The sequence below is a fragment of the Polyodon spathula genome, chromosome 16 (genome assembly GCF_017654505.1).
Source record: "Polyodon spathula isolate WHYD16114869_AA chromosome 16, ASM1765450v1, whole genome shotgun sequence".
NCBI lineage: Eukaryota > Metazoa > Chordata > Actinopteri > Acipenseriformes > Polyodontidae > Polyodon > Polyodon spathula.
Window position 1 is genome coordinate 27,557,653 of NC_054549.1, and position 21,493 is coordinate 27,579,145.

General features: G+C 37.9%; 1 protein-coding gene across 2 annotated transcripts in view; it reads right to left on the reverse strand.

Annotated features, from left to right (window-relative positions):
* LOC121329359 (carbohydrate sulfotransferase 11-like) overlaps positions 1-21,232 on the reverse strand; it is a 36,900-nt gene extending 15,668 nt beyond the window's left edge. Inside the window, exon 1 of one of the 2 annotated variants that reach the window (XM_041274930.1) lies at positions 20,639-21,232. In XM_041274930.1, the coding sequence (XP_041130864.1) occupies positions 20,639-20,732 (94 nt within the window). In that variant the 5' untranslated portion in view covers positions 20,733-21,232. The remainder of the gene's footprint in view (positions 1-20,638) is intronic. The other variant, XM_041274931.1, reaches the window with a different exon arrangement.
* Between the last annotated feature and the right edge of the window lie 261 nt (positions 21,233-21,493).

Genomic DNA, 21,493 nt, shown 5'->3' on the forward strand with positions numbered 1-21,493 from the left:
GGACGGAAGCCGCATAGAGTTCTGTATTATTGGATTTAGACACAATTAACAATTTAGTTTTTTTGCTAAGTACAAGGGCAACTAAAAGGCGGTATATAGTTGAATATGTTAATGTAACATTGTTCAGCAGATTTTATTCAAATTTATCGAGCAAAATTAGTTAATGCTATAGGGTGATGCAAAACTTTTGCCCATAGCTGTACAAATCTTTCTTTCTAATATAAAACACACATTGCATTTGATTATTATATAATGGAAGGAAACGTTTGGGGGATTGATGGTCACATTTTCTTTTCTTGTCCAAGAAAGGCTGGAATACATTATGTTTGTGTGTGTGTGTGTGTGTGTGTGTGTGTGTGTGTGTGTGTGTGTGTGTGCGTGCACACGCACGCACGCACACATTGGTGTAGACTAGATGTTTAAGAGTCAAATCACAGCAAACTTGGCTATCCTTTATCAATTACTCCCACAGGGCGCAGGAATCAATCTAGTCACAACTACAGGGAAAGAGGTTGAGCAGAAACCGCAGCCCACCACACTAAACTCTGCAGGACATAACTTAAAAATCATACACAGCTGTTGTGCAGTGTATGTGTCTATTAATCTTCTTCATTATTACACAGGCGGATTATAGTGTACCTGTTAAGTGCTCGACCACTACCAATTCCAAACTGGTTCGGTCCCCCCATCATTTAGAGGCAAATGTTAACAAAGCAGGTCAGCAGTTTAAAATCAGCAAGCACCAGCAGTCAGTTGTTTACATAAAAACATTGAATGTGCATTTAAGAGATAAACACAATTCGAATTCTGAAAAACCTGCTAGCCATTCCTTACAAAACACCAAGGATTTTTTTTTTTTTTAATATTATTTCTTTCTTTCTTTTTTTACACTTTGCAGAAAGCCATTCCATGAAGATGATTCATGTCTTGATAAGTGATTGATGGTCTGTCTAAATGGAAAGCTTTAGACCACTTTCGTGGTAAAGGGTCTATCATAATATACAGAAGTCCGATGATCAAAAATTCTCAGGCTTTCCCAATCCAGTGTAACATGTTACATTTTCAATTCACTTTGTTTTTAATTTCCCTCCTTATAATACAACACCCCATCCCAGGCCCCAAACGTATGAAGACTCCTTGAACCAAATTATATTGGATCAATGGCTGGAAAGGTCAGACAATTACACATTCTACAGGCTCACGTTGTGACACACCATCCAACAAATGTTTTATTTTATTATGGTCACCACATTAGCAAGTACCTTGCAACTTACTATACACTTTAAAATAGGTAAAAGAAATGGGAAATTCTCCGATCAAGGTTAATCTTTTCATGCATAGCAACCACATGGGGACTGATAAAACAAACATATGGAAAACACAAAAACATGATGACCTCATATGAGGATGCCACCGCCCCTTCACCCCCATAAACACAGTAACTTAATCCAAGAATGGTTCTCTCTCTGGAGGAAAGCTCTAACTTGTCTGTCAGACACCTTCAGTGGTTTGTGGTCAGAGTCCTACTCCACAACACAATCAAGATTCAGGTATTTTTGTGTGTTGAAATATGCACAAGTGAGGAGCCTAACAATTAAAATTAAGAAAACAGCCTTTGCTTGAGGTTGTAATCCTATATTCACTTCTAAACTAATTAGCAATGGCTTCTGGTTGCTTTCACAGTAAGGAACTAAACCAAACCAGTAAAAACACATTTACTTCAAAGTTAAATTACACTGGATCTGTACTTAAATACCAGAAACCAAACCACAAGCCCATATGTTTATGCAAGTAGGGAAAGAAAAAAAAGTTGCAAAAACTTAAGTGCCAAATAATTTTACCCCATTTTCCACCCCAATTTATAGTCTTATTTAAAGATTCCTCACCACAGCAACTCCCCATAACATCAAGAAAACTAAAAGGTCAGTAGACTGTCAATCTACTCCAAGAATCGTACCCTGCAGGACAAGAGGCAGCCCTGTGGGTGTTCGCTTGAGCACACTGGGTGCCTGGCCAGTCCTCAACAACTTTACCTCCCTGACAGACAGGAGCACCAGACATAATGTGCATTCCCAATTCACCCTGTACACACACACACACCTTTACTAGGCAAGATACTCAGGGACATGAAAACAGTATAAACAGCAAGAGAAAGCTTGGTGTAACCTAAATGCTCTAGCAGAACTGCTGCAGACAAATTGCAGCTTCATACTTCTTTGAACAACTGCCCTCCACTGACATGTTAGGATAAAGCAAACTGTAATGTGGTTGTTATAGGATACTTACTGGATGCCTGAGATTCTTTCATTGACCTATACTGCCATTCCAGTTGCACAAACCAGCTCATCATCTTCAAGAGCAGACACATTTATATTGCATTAATCCCACTCTCCATATCTACACTTAAGCATTTTTCCACAAACTTTGCCAGAGCAGAGTGAACCTGAGATTCACAGCAATAAAAGCCTCTCCTTTTTTCATTACTGGGGAAATCTGTTGCAAATGTTCATTGTATCTGGAACCAGGTTGCTGTGCTATTGAAAGATTTACATACATTTAAAAGTAGGCTTTTAATAAAGAGCTTTAGCAGTTTGTGAAATGAAATGTTCCAGTCAAAAACTTTTCAAAAAACTAAATAAAAAATATACAAAACTTTCTGCATCTCCCAGCAGCACTCCCCATCAATCTGCTCACTTCTTTCTGTTATGCTAGATGGACCAAGTCCAGGTTTTCTTACTTTTGAAGGATTTCAAGATGCGACCTCCTAACCCCAAATTGGAGGGATTACAACAAAGCAATAGCTTTTGTGATAAGTGTCCACTCCTTTTTGGATTTATACAAGCTAGATAAAAGTGTGTTCTGTTTTAAACCTTAGAGCCTGTTCAATAACACAAAGCTTATTAAAAACACACACACAAAAAAAAAGTTGTTGGCATGCAAAAGGTTTAATCAAATTCTGAAATTTTGAAACCTTATAGCAATTTTCAAACCAAGTTTCTTCACAACTGGAAAAGCATGACATACATCTACAGTAAATGTACAGGACGCCTCCACTGTATTGCCTTTGCTGGTGACATTCATACCTTGAGGGATATAATAAATATTAATGTCACCTGAATCCATATGAGCTTGTATGTAACTTCAAAAACTGTGGTTTTCAATTACTAGCAGGTAACCACAATTAAATATTAAACCACAGCTCAAATTCAATGTGGGCCACTGAAATTACCTGTATGGAAGATCGACATACCTTTAAGCATTAAACTCAGACCCTCCTTTATGTTTTCAAGCTTTTAAAAGAGAAAGACTGAAGCAACAAGCGTGCACTGTTAGAGAAGCCTCCCTCCCCCCTGTGCATAATTCAGTATGCACATAAAAAATATTTGATCTTTAAATTGACTATTCTAGTTCAACTGATAAGTGTGGATTTGTCAAAGAAACCCCATTCAACGTAGTTGATTTCTAATTCTCATCTCAAAGTCTATATTTAATTGGTAATAAAAACATAAGGTGGAATACCAATGGTACTTTGAATGAGATTGAGTGTTTATTAACATTACCGCATTATTCTCACCAATTAAAACTTTACTAGAAATAAAAAGAGATGTGTGAAACTTACTTATATGGGTATCATATTGCAGGCTGTCTATACAATAGAACTTTTCAACCCCAGAAACAAGGGTTTAAACTAAATTACCAGCCAGCTCTACTGTCTGACATTTTCCAGCACAGTAATTTCATGACTACGTAATGTAATATAATGCAGCAATACAGTGGTAGCATTCATTATTGTACCACTCCAACAGCACAAATTAAATCACGGAACTAAACAAACACATTACTTAGATATACAGGCCGAGTCCATTTGTCAAAACTACTATTACTGCTCTCATGCGGGAATTCTGTTTTAAAACTTTCTTGAGAAAAGTCTTCCCAGATGTGGAAGAGATAGCCTCTTCAGAGCCTCATAATAAAAATGCATTTACATGAAAAAAATATGGGGTAGTATTCTTAGTAACTTTACAAACTGTTGGGAGTCTCTTTGCCCGTATCAAGGCCATCTTGAAGACTGGGAGCCCACGGATTTCCCACCTGAACCATGGCCCAAGACAATGAGCAGCAATATAACATCGCAATGAATCCTGATAGCCTGCCTTCCACAACAATGAGCACTGTCTGTGGATCATTTCCTGCCCTCAATTCCCACCAGGACAAAGGCACTACAGCAGGTCTCTAGCGTGAGCGCAGTAGATTTAGTAGAAAAAAAAAAATAATTTGTAAGACTTGTAGCAAATTATTTGTACCCGATATGTAAACTTCTACAAAAGAATATCCTACTTTTCATTAGGGCGAAGGGTAAACGAAAGTGTTTAAGCGAGGAATTAATTAAAAAAAGGATTGTTAATTTGGACTGGATCCCAGTTGGCACTCGGGAAAATGTGTTTGTTTGGGTTGTAGCTGTTTGCCAGTGTGTTTGGTGTACAAAAGTAGATGGAATCCACAGGAGTGCACTGCATGTTCCATCTGAATGTGTTGTATACAAATGTTATTTGATATTAAAAAGACCTGACAATTCAAGACCCACTCTGTAAACCAAACACGCCATCTTCAGATTATCCCTACATGCAAATCTTTCTTATAAATAACAGCCACACATTGGGACACAGAACAAAGCGTGTTTAATAATGTCATCAAATACGTGGTTGATGGACTTTTTGTTTATCCTAACCTACTCAAATATTTACATAAAGATGTATATTGCATTGTCTAGTTTGGAGATGGCTCATTCAGGCTTGTTCTAAAGCAGATGCAACACGCAGCATGCTCTTAACAACAATGGCAAACTCTGTCACATTTAGAAGGCTTTACTAAGAGGAAAAGCACAGGGCTTTTTTTTTTTTTTTTTTTTTAATAATTGTTTCATGCGGGACACAGGTCTTGCTGGCTGCCAGACCTCAAATTATGAAAAGCGCAACTTCATTGACGCACACAGCCCAATGCAGTGACATCAACACATGAGGATGCCAAATGCATGAAGACCAACTTCTCCGGGGTAATCATTGTGCCAAATTAGCACACAAGTAGGAGGCCAGATTCTGTGCTAACTTTTCATGGGCTTGAAGAGCAAAGGCAATTTGATTCACAGCAAGGGCTGGTATTGAAAACGTTCTGTACACTGCTTAAGAACATTTACATTTTTCATAAAAAAAAAAAAAAAAAAAAAACCTGAATTAATGGCATGAGGTTAACAACAATTCTCACCTGGCCTACTCAACGTTTAAAACAATTTGAGCAACAGCATTCGTGTTGTGCCGAATCTATGGAGAGGTTAATCGACAATTGCACTATCACCTGCCTACTCAACGTTTAAAACATATCTTTTTTGAGCACAGGCACTCGCTGTTGTGCCGTATTGCCTATAAGATGACAAACAGACAATAGGGACATTTTCACAATGCAGTTTTCCTGCATTCCGTAATTCTTGAAGCTACAGCACTAAGGAAGGGACTGGTAGGCTGGGGACGAGGCAGGGTTTTCATCCAACTCTCTTTTTCCTTTTATAAACTTGTCAATTGTGATTCCCAAGCCTAGCTAAGGTAAAACCAGGACAGACGGCAGGACTTTTTTTGTTGTTGTTTTAATTGATTTGTTCTCATTCCCAGAATGAAGTGAGCGAGTACCACTGCAGCGCTGTCTAGGATATATTGTAAGGTTATTAGTGTTTATTAATTTAAAAGCTCAACAACCCTAACATATGCTATAAAAAAAAAAAAAAAAATCCCATGCAAAAAGCCCTCTCTGCTATGTTACATTCTTGTTAGAATTAACTCTGCATCCTAAATCCTAATCCCATCCTCATGCTCTAAACCCATTATTGCAGAAATTGATTTCATGCTGCATCAAGTATTCCTTACATGCTATGGCACACTAGCTCTGGCTTTGACTCAATGGAGCGCCTCACAATGAAAGCAGAATGGGTAGCGTATTAAGGCATTGTGGTCTGGCAGGGAACAGAGAAAAGTGATCCTGATTTCTGCTTTGGCTCAAACTTACACAGCCATTAGACAAGTGAATACACTTCCTTAAACAGTATCTTAGTCATGCTACGCAGGGGGAAAATATGACAAAAGCAAGGCAAGGGGAGGTGGGGAGGTAATAGGTGAATCAGTTGACCACATTATTATCTGCTATCTTACTGCTGCTGAATAAGTAGGAGTTTAAGTAGTGAACTGATTGTGGATATTTCCATAGTTTCCAACTGAGTTTTAATTATTCTCAAAACGTCCCAGTTAAATAAAAAATGTTCAGATAAGACAAGCGTATGTGATTGTACAATGCTTTGACTATGTACTAAATTAACTACAGCTTTTACAACCACAATCTTTGGTTTTTATATTTATCTGGATGCAGCAATAAATAAATAAATAAATGTGAATTTGGCTTTAGTCTTCTAAATAACGTCCCCATTTGGTTGTAGAGAAACTGACTTCAAAATGACTTAATCTAAATCAGTTTATAGGGAAATGACAATTTAGTATGCATTATAAAGCATACCTTAAAAACTACTTAACTGACAATAGTACTAGCTGAAAATATATGTATGTGGTACTTCACCAAGTTTCACCACAAGTAGAAGTGTTTATTATTGTTGCCAGCACCATTAAGACCTATTGCATTTTGACTATTTAAAGTATAGGGAACACATGCAGCTTACGGTATTGAGAAACATGCTCAATTGGTAAAAGCTACCCTGTTAAAAATGTTGTGTATTTAAATGCCATCACACAAGACCTGTGAACTCGGCGCTGCATAAACATAAACACATGACCAAACCCGCATCCAATAAGTGTTGTTTTAATGACATCATGCACTTGTAGTCCTTATATATGAAATCAAGCCTAAAGACAGAGAGACCCACCTTTAAGTCAAAAGTTTAGTGACATATATTCACATTGAAAGCATTTTTTGCTTTTTCCTGCATACAAATCTTTCAAAAACACTGGAGTCACACCAAACCAATGAACATCGTCTTATGACACACTGAAAAATGTTTTGGTTTTGCTTCCATGTAGAGCTGAACCTGGAGACACCACCCTAATTCCAGTAATGAAAGAAATCCTGAAAATAAAAAAAGGTGTGAATAAAATGACAGACAGCTGTAAATACAAAAATGAGAGCGATCACAAGCAAGTAACCCCAATGACCTACACCTGCATATTGAAATAACTTGGATAAATCCGTACAAAGACAAAGACAAAGTTCCTCTCCATATATCCCCAGACTAATTAATAACTTCTGATGCTGATGGTTATTATGCCTGTGATATGTAAAAAAACATAGATTTACTACTATGTAATACATTCCTTGTAACTAAAGTCAAAGCCACCCCAGTTTATGTTCAAATGTAACCCTACAAAATTATTTTAACAATACGACAACTCAAAACACACCAAAAGACATCTGGGATCCAGAACACAGTCCTCTCTCACAAGCCACATGAATGCCTGCTGTTGAGCGCCTGCAGCTCTTTCAGCATCTAAGACGACATGTGCTTGCTGACCAAATTGAGGAATGTTTCTCTAGACACTCAGGCTTGTCCTTGTGTATTTAACTGTCTTGACAAGCTTGGTGTCACTTCATCTCCCCGTTTCCACCTTTTTCAAAAGATTTATGACGTAACACAATCGTTCATGAGTATCTCCAATAATAATAATAATAATAATAATAATAATAATAATAATAAAAAGTCTTTGTGCACAATGCATTAAAACAAATGTAATTTAATGTTTTAACAAAAACACACAAAACATTCCCTTAATATTTTATTTTAGGGTCGGGTCTGGAATCCATTTCTCCCACAGAGTTGTCATCATTTTTCTCCCTGCGAGGTCTGTAACTGGCTTTGAGCTTGTCTGAACAATCCCAAGTCCCAGGACTGAATGTATTCCATTCAAATCATGCAACAACTTTTCAACTCTGTCTGCCCTATCTACTCTATCTATTTAGTCCCACTGCCACGTGACTTAAACAGAACAAGGAAGGCTGTTCAGGCCAGTCCAGACCAGGATTTCACAGGACAAGCTCAAAACAAGCACAATGCCACTTAAAAGTAGATTTAGAGAGAAATGCTAACTCATAAATTGGAGTAACAGAACCCAAACACAACATAATAGAAAGGAGCATGTAAAAAATCTATTAAAAAAATAAATAAAATTATATTGAAGCTACTTGCTTATTCAGCTTTCAACGCCGTACAGGTATTCTACACACTGGGTTCAATTACATAGTAGTGGATCTAATACTATTGCAGACAGAAAAACACACAAGCATATCACAGGCATAACCATGGCCTTATTTTAACGATATTGTCAGTATTTAGATGTGCCACTGTTCAGGTCAATTGAATAGACCCCAGTGTTACAGTAAAGAAGAATCCTGCCTGCATTGAACTACAGGGAGCATTCAACAGAATGGGCTCCAAGAATGGACACATTTTGTCTTGTAAAACCAGGCACTCTTTTCTCAATTTTATACAGCAGCACTCCCATGCATTGCGCTCCGAGTCCTGCTTATTTCAATATTTGAAACCTCCTACAGCGTGGATTCAGCTGTGTTGAAAAATAAATATTTTTGCAGGGCTATTACATGAGGCGGAGATCCAGCCCCTACAAAAAAACCGAATTACAACAGATACCTCTGGGTTCAAAAATGTAACAGATGGCCAGTTTTTCTGTATTAAGTATGTAATTCTACAAACTCTTCACCTTTTCTTTAAATAGTACAGCAGTTTAGTCAGCACAAAATGAGCAATGCAATGGGAAGTCATTGCTTCTGAGAACTGAAGTCTTTCTTTGCAGTCGCCATTGCAGAAATATTCATGTTCATGTTAATGTTCATAATTGTCCCACACAGCCAATCTTTCTTGATATTCTTTGGGGTACCATGACATTCTTCTTGATATTCTTTGTGGTACCACTGCAAGTGAGGGACAGATTTAAAAAAAAAATCTATTCATAGATACCAACATATTTAGTGACCATAGGGCCTGAGTGGGAAAAACTGGTGGATAAACTGGAAGATGCATATGGCGAGTTCTCTCACAGATCTTCAAACCTTTACCTTCACACTGGGGTTATTTCATTTTCCACAAAGGAATGCTGGGAACAGACCTAACTTCAGTTGACCAAGTTTGACATGGCCAGCCAGTGCAAACAGCTCAAGCTCATTACTAGAACACTTAAATTTTATACTTGCAGAAGCACATACACGTGCAATAAACACTGAATTATCAGATTACAGAATGACCCACCTCTAAAACAGTCAAACAATTAAGAAAAGATGAAGCGATATGAAAGCCTAGCTCCAGACGACTGTCCTGCTCGCTTTAAAATATATTAAAAATGGTCTGACCAGGAGGACAATCATTGACATCTAAAGTTTGGAAGAGGCATTGAATTTGACACAGTAAAGAGCTTACACATGGATGGTACAGGAGCTAAATGGCTTGATGATCAACACAGCTGCTTTCAGTCTGGTTTTAGACTTTAATGATATTATTTCTCAAGCCTATCACACAGGGCACTTTATACGGTTCTCGCTAGGGCAGATTCTTGCATGCGATTTCAATACTCACCTACTACCTGTTTAATGCCTTAAATCTTAGAGACATGATTCTAACTGGCACATTATACACAACTGTCTCTTGCTTACAAACATGTTTTTTTTTCTTCATGTTTGAATACTCTTTCAAAATTAAAAAATAAACCTGTTCACTATATTTACAATTAAGATTTATGGGGTGCATAAAACAATTATTTGCAATCTCTCCCAGTTGCAGACAAACAAAACACGTTTAAATGTAACACTGCATTTCAGAAAAACATGTTTTGAAGCATTCTGGTTGGAACGGAAATTAGTTAGAAATTCCTTCATCATACAGTGAACTTATTACCACAGCGGATATCTGAGATAATTTTTAGTAGTTGTGAAACAGACTGATGTGGGCGAACTGCTGCTATACACAAAGCTTGTGGTTAAAACTACGTTTATTGGTGGTTTAGGTTACTTTACTGCCTAACCAGCTTTTTACAGCATGGTAATATACATTATTACAGAGCTGTGTCAGCTATGGCCGCCGCTTCCATGCCAACCAAGTCCTGTGAGAGGACCGGTGTGCTTGGTTGGCCTTGATACATCCTGCGCAATGCAGACTTTGTCTCTTCGGTAAGCAGACAACAACCACCTTAATTTCCCGTAAACCCTCATTTATTTACTTGAGGTATTGACGTTGGGGCGGCAAACTGGCAGTCAGTGGGTGTAAATGGAGCTTTAGTCTCAGAATTGAAAGTGGCAGAATTTCAAGTGCATATAACAGGAAGAGATTTTTCATGGATTTTCTGAATCAGCACGCAATGTTTAGATTAACATTGAGAAAGATTGAAAGAAAGGACTCCCTAAACCCACTAATGACATCCTTTCAGTTCTAGTTGGCTGTCATGTACCAAGAAAGCTTTTTATTTATTTATTTAACAGAAATAAACTAACAAAAAATCAACTGACTGTGTTACTTTAGCTTTAGAGCATTTCACTTTTTTAGAAGTTAATTAGGTCAAATGCATTCGTTATTTTCCATGAGACATGAAACTTAAGACTGTGTGTACAAAATTTGTGCAGGTTTGTGAAACACATTATCAGCAGAAAAAGAACTAATGCTGGAGTCATAAGCACATGACATCATGACAGAAATCCGAGTGGGCAGACACAATAACAAACCAGGTTAACATACAGAAACCTGCTTGACAATGACTTTCCAGTGCAGCAATTTTTTTAGAGCAACAAAAAGCCACTACCATACCAAGTTTAAGGAAAACTGTATGAGCTACAACAGGGTTTACAAACAGTATATACTGGAACCAAGCATAGGCAGCTAAACTTAGTTCAGACTAAAATGCATACCAAAAAGCAGACAGTATAAAATAGCCCACTTTTACCAAATGAATTGGACTATGCAGCTTCAAATGTCATTTTAATTGCAGTCTGACTATTTGTCTGGGTTCTTGAAAAATTGAGCTGTTTCATTTTCTCTTTGTTTCCCTTAACCTGGCTTTGAGCTTATCTGGTATCCCAAGTATTGGAACAAACAGTGTTCCTCATTTCATTCATATAGTTTGGCAATAACATTTAAATGGTCAGCCCCATGTACTCTTACTAACATTAGACAAGTAGAGTAGGTGGGGCTGGGAGTGTGGAAAAAGTTCAGTCTTGGCACTTAGGATTAAAATAGATCAAAGCCACTTAAAGACAGGTGGAAAGAAAAACTGCAGTAACTCAATATTGGAGCAAGAGAACCATGAACAAGCAGAAGGATATGTACCTTTTAAATTGCATCATTTTTCATAGGTAGTAGTTCTTTCTCTCATATACTAATTTTGCATGTCTGTTTTTTCACTCTCAAACAATACAGGGTGGCTCAAATAAACTAATTTCCTCTGCCAAATAAATAAACATTTGTCTCTGCTTTACATGACTGTCAGAAACAATTATCAGCAACACTTCAGTACAATAAATACATGAAGACTAATTAAACCAATAACTTCACTACAGTGCAGTTTTATTTATATATTACATTTAAGGACTATCATTTCAATAAATCATTTCCCACAAACAAGTCAGAGTGAATAGTGTTTGCTTCACTGGAGCAGGCTGTCCTTCCAGCTCCATCACCAAAGGGTTTATTCATGTCAGAGGCAGTGCGAGACCTGGCATGGTGCACACAACCCTGAAGAACACTGCAGAGCTCACAGGCTGTGCCAGCGCCTGGACGGGCACTGATTAATGAATCAGCCCCCAGTTCTCTTCTCAATGAGTAAACTAGACAGACAGAACCACCTAGACCTACACCAGGCTTTTCATTAGAAAAGCCAAGGGGCTCTGCAGAACTCGTGTGTGTGCCGCTGTGGTCGTTCCAGGTGTAGTGGCCCTTATGGTCTTCTAAATTACTTTTGGACAGCTTGATGGTTTTGAGAATAGAAAGAAATATGATGGTTTTGAGGGAAATATGGGGGGGGGGGGGGGGGGGGTAGAAGTCTCAGGGAAGAGGAGATTAAGTCTGTCAAAAAATATCTTGGAGTAAACATATGGCAGGTTTTCATTTGCCATAGTGGCCATTTTTTAAGCCAGTCTTGTTAGTTTCCGTCAGCAGCAGATCACGATCAATCTAATTTCAGCTGGGACTTGGCAAGCCCCATTTAGGATTGCGGTCTGGTAGAACTGGATCCCTCCAACTCGCACTGCAGGCGGATGTTGAATCTATTTTGAACGATTACAGGACACTCTCTAATCATTAACAGTTATTTAATTGATTACTTGCTGGAGGAGATCCAGGCCACCGGAGTGAAAACAGATCAGAGCAAGGGTCTGTACCATTCTGCTCACACCTGATCCTGTGCCACAATCCTTTAGCCTGTCAGACTCACTCAACAGAGGGCTCTGCAGTAGCTTGAAGAGGAGTAACAGGTATGTGCCGATACCTTTCACTTCTGGAGGCCTGGAGTGACCCAAGACGCCTTTCCTCTTATCTAATGATTGCATTTCTTGTATTACGCCCCTGCCTATCTTCTGAAATGCCTATTGCTGCTTATAATAGATGTCAGGTTACAGGTTACAAGTTTCCCTTTTGGGTGAAGGCAGCTGCATTATACTGTGTGCTACAAGTCAGTGCACACAGTATAATCTACAACCAAACTTGCCACGTTAGCCAACTGAAACAGATTTAAACAATTTCCAATTACAAACCTACCAGATAGTCTCAGTCAAACATGTTTAGAGTGGTAATTATCCCACACGTAGACCCTCTCAAAGCTAACAAATCTTAAAACCGGCGACATAAAATTTCAAGTAGCCTCAGCAAACACAACCCACGTAAGCATTAAATTTCCAAACACAGCTGTCATTATGAGCCATGTAACTGCTGTTTGGTGAAGTTCCCTCTTCCTCGGTTTAGGACAGTTGCACTGAAAAAGAACGCTCAAGTATTCACCTCAACTGTAATGATTACGCTGAACCATGTACCCCTGGAGTTGAAAATCGTCACTCTGCAAGGTCCCCCAAAAAAAAAAAAAAAATCGTACTGTGTGTGTGGCACTGTGGTATGCAGTTTCCATCCAAAGAAGAAACTAAATGGTCAGCAAGTACATGGCAGCAATCAACAGCAGGCAAAAAAGCAATTTGTGGAACACATACACCATAGCTACTCTACCCTCACCACCTCACAGCAGGGGGAGAGTGCAGCATGGAGAGAACAGAGGAGTGGGAACAGAGCAGTAAAGTGGCAGGATGGCAAAAGAAACATAATGAACAGCCAGGACACTTTAAAGCAAATCACAGATTCAAATTTCCTATAAATGACATATATGAAAAATAAAAATAAAAAATGATTACTGAACGTGTGATGTGAAGCACTGGCCAGCAGGCGCTGACTGAACAAGGAACCTGGCTCAGTGATGCCACTGTCCGTCACACTTCTACATTTACCTAGAGTAGCTGTCGTGACTGGAAACTCACACTAGTCTTTACCCAGGGCTTTAGAACTCCTTATTTAGGTATACAGTATATTATTGAAACACCAGATGGCAGGAAGTTAAGGATGCGCTTAACTGACTGCACGCATCACAGCATTAATTATGTTAACCCTGCAGACTTGGTCTATCCACATCACCTAATTATTGTGTGATCAACACATTTTGAAACCACATTAGTGCCAATCACTTTATTACAATTTTCAAAACTTAAATTGATTGTGCCTTATATAGATCGCAGCAACAGTTCACGCCTCATCTGAATGTGTAGGTTTCCCATACATCACAGCTTCTGCTCCTGGTTCCAGATGATTTAAATAATAAAGTGATGGTAATTCAGAGACAGAATTTTTAACTCTGTGCTTGTCCACTGGGACACAGTAGTTCTAGGTCGTGAGATTTATTCTAGAGCTATGGAATGTTGCTTTTCTTAATTTGTAAATGTGTAGAAAAAAAGATTTTTTTTGTGAAAAGAAATACCAAAAAAAGAACAGCAACTGTTGAAAATATGAGGAGGCAAATAACCTATTCTTAAAAAAACTTCAAAAACAATGAAAACTCTATACTAAGCAATCGCCAACCAGAAGCCCCGGGGGCACACATGCAAGCACATGAACTCTCTATGAGGAGGCCCTGGTGTATTCTGTTGCAGTGTTTTCTATAGTAAACTAACAAATGTTTAACCTATAGAGCATATTGCTCAATCCTGCCAAAGCTGTTTTTGGCAGTTTGAGACTGAAGATATTTTCTTGTTACCAAAGCTGCAGACCGAGTGTTTCTTGAGAGGCCCTTAAAGATATTTTAAAGCTTTATGGACGAAACGAGTTGTAGTTTTCTTCTGCATTTCTGCCGATTGAAAACACCTTTCAGTATGTACCAGATAAACTACTATTCCCAGAAGACACTGCTCGCCCCTCTGCCCATTGTACTGGAAGTGTGAGTAAAGCGAGATACATTTTCAAAGTTTCATATTATGATACCACTTGCTTTTATGGGAACAAATCTAGTTGTTGGTGTTGTTTTTCTCTGTTATTGTGTTATTGTTTATTTCCTCAGCACAGATACACTCTTTCACTTTCTTTTCATCTGTACAGTATAGAATTATTTTGGTCATTGATTTTAGTTTAGCTAATTAAGTCTACAAGATGTGCTTGATTTGTGTCCGCCTTTGGCTTTCCATAACAAGTTTTTTTTTTTTTTTTTTTTAGAAAACATTTTACGCAAAGTATAGTCTTGAAATCAAAATGCTATATCAACATTGTATGCAGTGCTCTTTAAATGTACACTGGCAGTGTGTAACAGTGAAGTTTACTAGAATAAACTATGATGGGCTATGGTTTTCTTTTCTCTGTTGGTTAGTGGAGAAAATGCTTTTAGAATTGGGTAAACCTGTTAAACTGCACTTGTAGATCTATTTATCTACACCTCTGACTATGCACTGGACTTCCCTGACCTAAGCACCACGTTGCTGGATCCTCAGCTAATGCACTACTATTATGTCAGTGTAGATATAACCTGTAGTAATCCTAATTTGTTGCACCCTATTTCATATTGCATTTTAGTAAAATTATTTGCATTTACTGTAAACTATACTAAATTTAAATAAGAATCTTGCATTGTAACCCAGTACTGCCCTGTAACATTGTCACCTTGGATAAAGACTTTAGTCAAATAAATAATAATAAGGCACCTAATCCGTTCAGAATTACTCTTCAAATCTGGCATAGCGTACATATATGTATTCATAACATTGTTATCAAATGTGTTCTGATAATGAAACACGTATTGTATAGAATAGATCAGATTACTGTAAAAGCGACTACGACAAGTTTTCATTTCCTGTACTTTTAGTTTCTAGCACATTACGACATCATATTGAGAATATGTATGTTGCATCGGTTTTCAAAGTGGTAATAATAGATAATGTACAGTACACTTATTCAGTGTTATCATGCATTTATGCAGGTTGTATTAAAGCTACAGTGTTCAATTTAAATAAAACCTTACTGTTATTTGAACAGCTTTTTAATGGAAGTAGCCTCTTTCTGCTCTGTTTAATCCACTGATGGAAGAGGAAGTGGCAGTTTGGACATATTGACACCCACAGGACTTTCCCTGTCAAGTCCAGACACAGATGGTATGAAAATGACCCACAGGAATGTGGCACACAGAGTGAAGATCCATGTCAAAACGCTGTGTCCGATAGGTACGCTACTAATCATACAGGAGATATAGAACGGGCACCCTCAGGCAATGCTTTTTCTAATTGCTGACAACAGCAACATTTGAACTTCTTTCAGCTGAAAGCAGAGATATGCCAGGATTTGCATTGGAGAAAACAAATAAAAACTCACCAACTATATCCAGTCAGCAGTTAAATTTACTGAGGCACACATTTTTTTGGTCCTCACGTTTTTTTGTTTATTTATTATTTATGTATTAAAATGAACCCATCTTGATGCATCTTTTCAGTCCTTCTGTTTACCCCTATTGTACAGTTAAGTAAAAGGACTGAGGGGAAAGCTCACAGCCACACAGTCAGTGGTAAAGCTGAATGCAAACACAGGATCACTGGGAATTACTGGTCTTCCCCAGTACTCATTCCCCAACAACTGCAAGTTATTGGGCCTTGCCTCGTGTGTTCTACCCACATACACCAGAACACTGGACGAGAGTGCAGCACAATGCCACCTTGTATCACTTTGAGTGAGGGGTCATGATGCGAAGATTTACAAAAACTCTGTCACTTAAATCACATTTAAACTGTGTTACACTGTATTATACAGTTCTATGCTAGCCTTACCTCAAGGTGTTTATAGGATAGTGCAGTATTTATTATTATAATTGAATGCAATTTTGTATATGAACAGCAGTTGTGCATTAAACTTTTGTAATTGCAATGCTTTTACATCAGAACACTCTTTGAAAGGGTAGCAGTTTTTGGTACAGTATGCCAGTTTACTCACAATGTTACTATCACTGCTAAGCAGTTGCTGCAGAAGAGCAGTACACTGCATACAATAAAAGGATAAGGAGCAGCAAGTCAAAACGAGCAAAAACCCAGGCAAGCAGTTTCCATTAGGGAGGCCAATAGAATGTCATAAACCATATACTTCATTCCAGGCAACAGCCAGCGAGAATTAGGGGCTAGAAACAGCAGAAGCAAATAGGCAGCAAGTCATCTTGAGTTATACCTGCAAGTAAGCAGCTTAAACTAACTGAATTTCCAGGTGTCAGGATACAGTATTGTAACAAACCCCTCTGGGCATTATTTACAGTGCGGTCAAATGACAATTGCAGCCTTCAAACGCTCCCCCTGTTTAAATATGAAAGTGGAAGCCATCTCATATTTGCAAGGATGCCAATTTGTCTCACAGCAGTATGCAGCCAAGCAACTACATTGAAGACCAGGCATCAAAATGCCAGATCAGACATGAAGGACGTAAGAAACCTGAATAGAAGCCAGACCTAAGCACCTGCCAGCAATACCAGCAAAATTACATTTCTTAAAACAATTAAGGACATCGGATAGCTGTGACCAGACAAAGGGGAAACTGTCCTGTTTACGGTATGTCTAATACATACAGATGCTTCTCCACTGCCCCACCTCCCTCGGTTATTTTAATACTTGAATCGTTTCAGAAAAAATGCAGTAATGAGATTTACCTACGAGTGGAAGGATCTGAATCACAGCCGTTTCATTTAGGTTCTGGAACATCGTTACAAAAAACATAATCTGGTGTCTGATGTACGGAGATTTCTGATGTCATTAAATCTCAGTTTGCATCAAATCTAAAGACAGTGTGTCTGACCTACAAAGCAAATCTGTCTAATGTAATAAGGATTTAGTTTAGTAGGCAAGCGGGGAGAGAACTCAGTCAATTCATCAGTAAATTTGAACAGCAAATCAGCTGTAGCTTCTGTCCCCTTTGAAATTGTGATTTTTTAATAAAGGTGTCGTCCATCCCCACCCCCCAAATTTACTTACTTTTAGTTACCACGGTTTCAGATGGGGCAGAAAATACTGCTGCACATCCCGAGTGGTCGTTTCTAAAACCACCTTCCTTCAGAAATGCTGTTTTTTTTGTTTTTTGTTTTAATGATTCAAGCAAAGACAGCAATACAGTAAATCAGCATTTTTCCTCTGACCCATGGGTTGTCAGTCAGCTGCAGTGCTGCCAACTGGGCGGTTTTTCAGCAAAAATGTGGTTGTTTTTAAATTACGTTTAGCAGAAAAATCACTTTAATTTATGATGTTTTAATGTGAAACAACTAAATAGGCTTTTAAATCGTCCAAGTCTTTACTTTCTCATTAAACGCAGAAGAATGCTGAAATGAGAGCACAACATTAATAAATAACTAGTCTGTACTGATGTTAATACAATTACGAACTGTGGTTGTAATCAGCGTTCCCTCTAAGGCTAAAATGCGTGCATTTTTCTCGGTAACTGGCAACAACCTTCACACTCAGTTTACTAACTTTCGCAAGTTATTATCAGAAATATAAACCTCAATCGAGACTCCAGACTGCACGTCACATTAGCGCAGAGCTCGCTTGAGCACCAGAGATGCTGGTACAGGTTTGGCGAAGCAGGCGTCTGGTGATTCTCTCGTGTTGCTCATGAATTGCACATGAACTTTGCAGTTTTGAACTCGTCTATACATACATACATACATACATACATACATAATATATATATATATATATATATATATATATATATATATATATATATATATATATATATATATATATATATATATATATATTATTCATCATGTGACTTCACTCCATGTCTGCTGAAACTCAACATGGCGGCTGCACCAGAAAAAAAAAAAGCAATGTATGAGTCAATACTATTAAATATCATAATGCCAGTCAAACAGGTAAAGAATAAGAAAGCAAATAAGACGGCAACAATGGCAAAGCCCTGCATTCCTCTATGCTGAAAAACTAAGACCTAAAATACTTCAAGAAAACTCATACATTTGTTAAGTTGAGCCTTTGAGTATCGATAAAACTTGTTTGAGGGAAAGCGCCTTGCAACATACAATCATATAGGAGAGACCGGGGTTGGTTGTCACAGTGCTCATAGCTATGAAACTAGACGGCGCACGCAGGTGAGACTAACACTGAAATGTGTGTTCTATTGTCTGGAAGTCAACCATCTTGTAATTTGAGGTCAATTCCATCTAACATAAAAGGTTAGCGCATATTTCATTTTTTTTTTTTTTTATCATACAGAAAGTAAAAAATGCATATCTTGTTATTTATGTTAACTCTTAGTAGTATTGCAGTTTGTTTGAACTGGTGGCCATGTTAACTAGAACCAGATACTGGCTATCTTTTGGTGTAAAAACAAAACCAGTAGGTTGTCCCAGTAGTACTGAGAGAATTGAATTATCATGTAATTGGGGCCGGTTGTCACATGTAAATCTAATTGGAAGAAGTCCATGAAGAGTTTTTTTTTTTTTTTTTTTTTTTTTTTTTTTTTTTTTTTTTTTTTTTTTTTTTTTACACCAAAATGTGGGATATGTCATCATGTAATGCTTATTTAAATTATTTACTGTTTGTCCTCTGGTTCTGTGCAGGTTGTGGTATTATTTTGTAGCATGGATCATTTCAAATATAAATAGGTCTGTATTGTTTATGTTCACATGAAAAGTAAAAATACAACCTCCTGTCTTTGTACACAGTAGAAACTTTTTTTTTTTTTTTTTTTTTTTTTTTTTTTTTTAATGTTGCATTGTCTACTGTAAAAGCAAGAACATACGTTGTGGGTTGGTTGTCAGTCACAGATGACCGGCGCATTTTCAACCGTCTAAATATCGTATTTGGAATAAAGTTATGCTGAAATAAATAAATAAAAACATAACTTTGTACATGAAGAGTTATTCTTCAACATAATGAGGAACAGAAACTCGCATGTCACCAGACTGAGGAAAATAAAGAGTAAAAAATGTGACAACCAGCCCCGGTCTCCGCTAAATTAAAGAGCATTGCTGAAACCATTGTATTTCTACAAGTAAAAGCTCAAACTGACATTTACATCATAACTGAGTTCAAGTTTGGTTTTATAATATTACAATAATAATAATAATTTGATTTATGCATGGAGGACGTGCCGCATACATCAACTCCACTGGTGCCCCGCTGCTGCCTGCGAAATCTGCGGTGATCCTTTTACTGTAAGAGTTTAACAGCCAGACATTTCTGTAGACCGCCTCCCGCAATACACCACACTGCAACACAAAATGTGTCAGCCAGGAGGTCTGAATAGGATACATTCGTTTTAAATTCAATTCTGTATCCGCTGACGCGACTACGTGGAAAAATTTACCAGTATACATTGCTCTTAAAATGGGTCACATCTGACCTCAGCGTTTTCAGTACGTGTCTAATTAAGCACAGGTGGGACGAAATACGTTGTTTGGAAATTCAACAGCTATACAATGGAAGCGGTGTTTTCAGCTTTGTTGATAGTATGCCTTTCAAAACACACGCTACACAGATGTAACTGTACTATTTGGGGCAGCGGTGTTGCATATTGTATTACACGCTTATCACATAACCTCCAGCAATATCGCTTATTATTTAGTCAGAAGACACAGTGGGCATTGTCCGTTTGCACCATGTCAAGACAACTATACTTTTGAATTTAAAGCGGATTAAAATAATAAGGTAAGCTGAACTTTGTTTCAACCAGTCAGCAGCGTGACACGAAACTGTAAGAAACGGTTTCAAATGGAAAACGATTAGAAGAAAAAAAAAATGTGCCGGAGAAAATATGTACACAACGTATCAGCATGACTAAGTTGAAACCATACAACCTGCTGTTTAATTAACCTAAGTTAATTAAAAACAAACAGACAGAAATGCACTTTGAGTTGGAGATAACAAAATCATTCACATCAAAACATTTTGTAACAGAGTGACATTGTTGTAATGCTGTCCCATAAATAACGCTGTTCCATGTAACCTCCTTCCTATTTTTAATATGAACCACATGGCAGCGAGAGTCACTTTTAGTAAAGCAATAATACATTTAAAAGACTCTTACCTGGGTTTGAATTACTTTGGAAGTAAAAAATCACAAGGACAAAAGACCCGAAACATGTAGCCAAAACCAGCCTGCAGATTTTCGGCTTCCTCATCCTGATCCTTCCTTACAGATCACAGGTCCCGGGAGGCAAAACATACGAAACCGGGTTTGTTTTTTTGTTTCGTTTTTGCTAGCAAAAAAAACAAACGTAGCTTTCACAAAACTTAGTTTAATAGTTCAACCACTTGAAAACTCCATGCTCCCTATCATAAATCTATTTCACTCAGCAACCAGCTGCAAAAGGTAGAAATATAACTGAATCATCCAGGGGGAGGTACCATCTAACCACAGAAAGGTGATTACCACAAACGCTTTACCCTTTTGTTCGCCAGTTTTTGCTTTCACGTGTGTCCAGTGCTGCACTTTTTAAAACGTCGCTGTGTTTTCTGTGATTAACAGTGCCGTCCCTTGCAAAAGAATGTGGATCCAAATTTGCGACTGAAACAAGGTATTAGCTACGGTATTGTTCTCCCCTGTCTATTATTTGAACCAATGCACGAGTAAGTAGTGGCTCAAGGTGGCTGTCGGTATTGCAGCTGCTCCACAGAACAGTTGTTAAAGACCTCAATTTTTTAGGACCAATCAGAAGTCCGTGGTTATAGCCAGCTGTCATACAGCCTTCAGTCGTCTTTGTGTTCCGGCCGATAACTTCCCTGTGGTGGAAACGCTGCTCTTCAAATCACTGCAGACCTGGATAAACTTTTTTTTTTTAAATAGCTTTCCAGTAGAAGACGGAGGGTGCAGTTACTTTTTTGTTGGTATTGGAAGGAAACAAAACAGAAGTATATTATTATTATTATTATTATTATTATT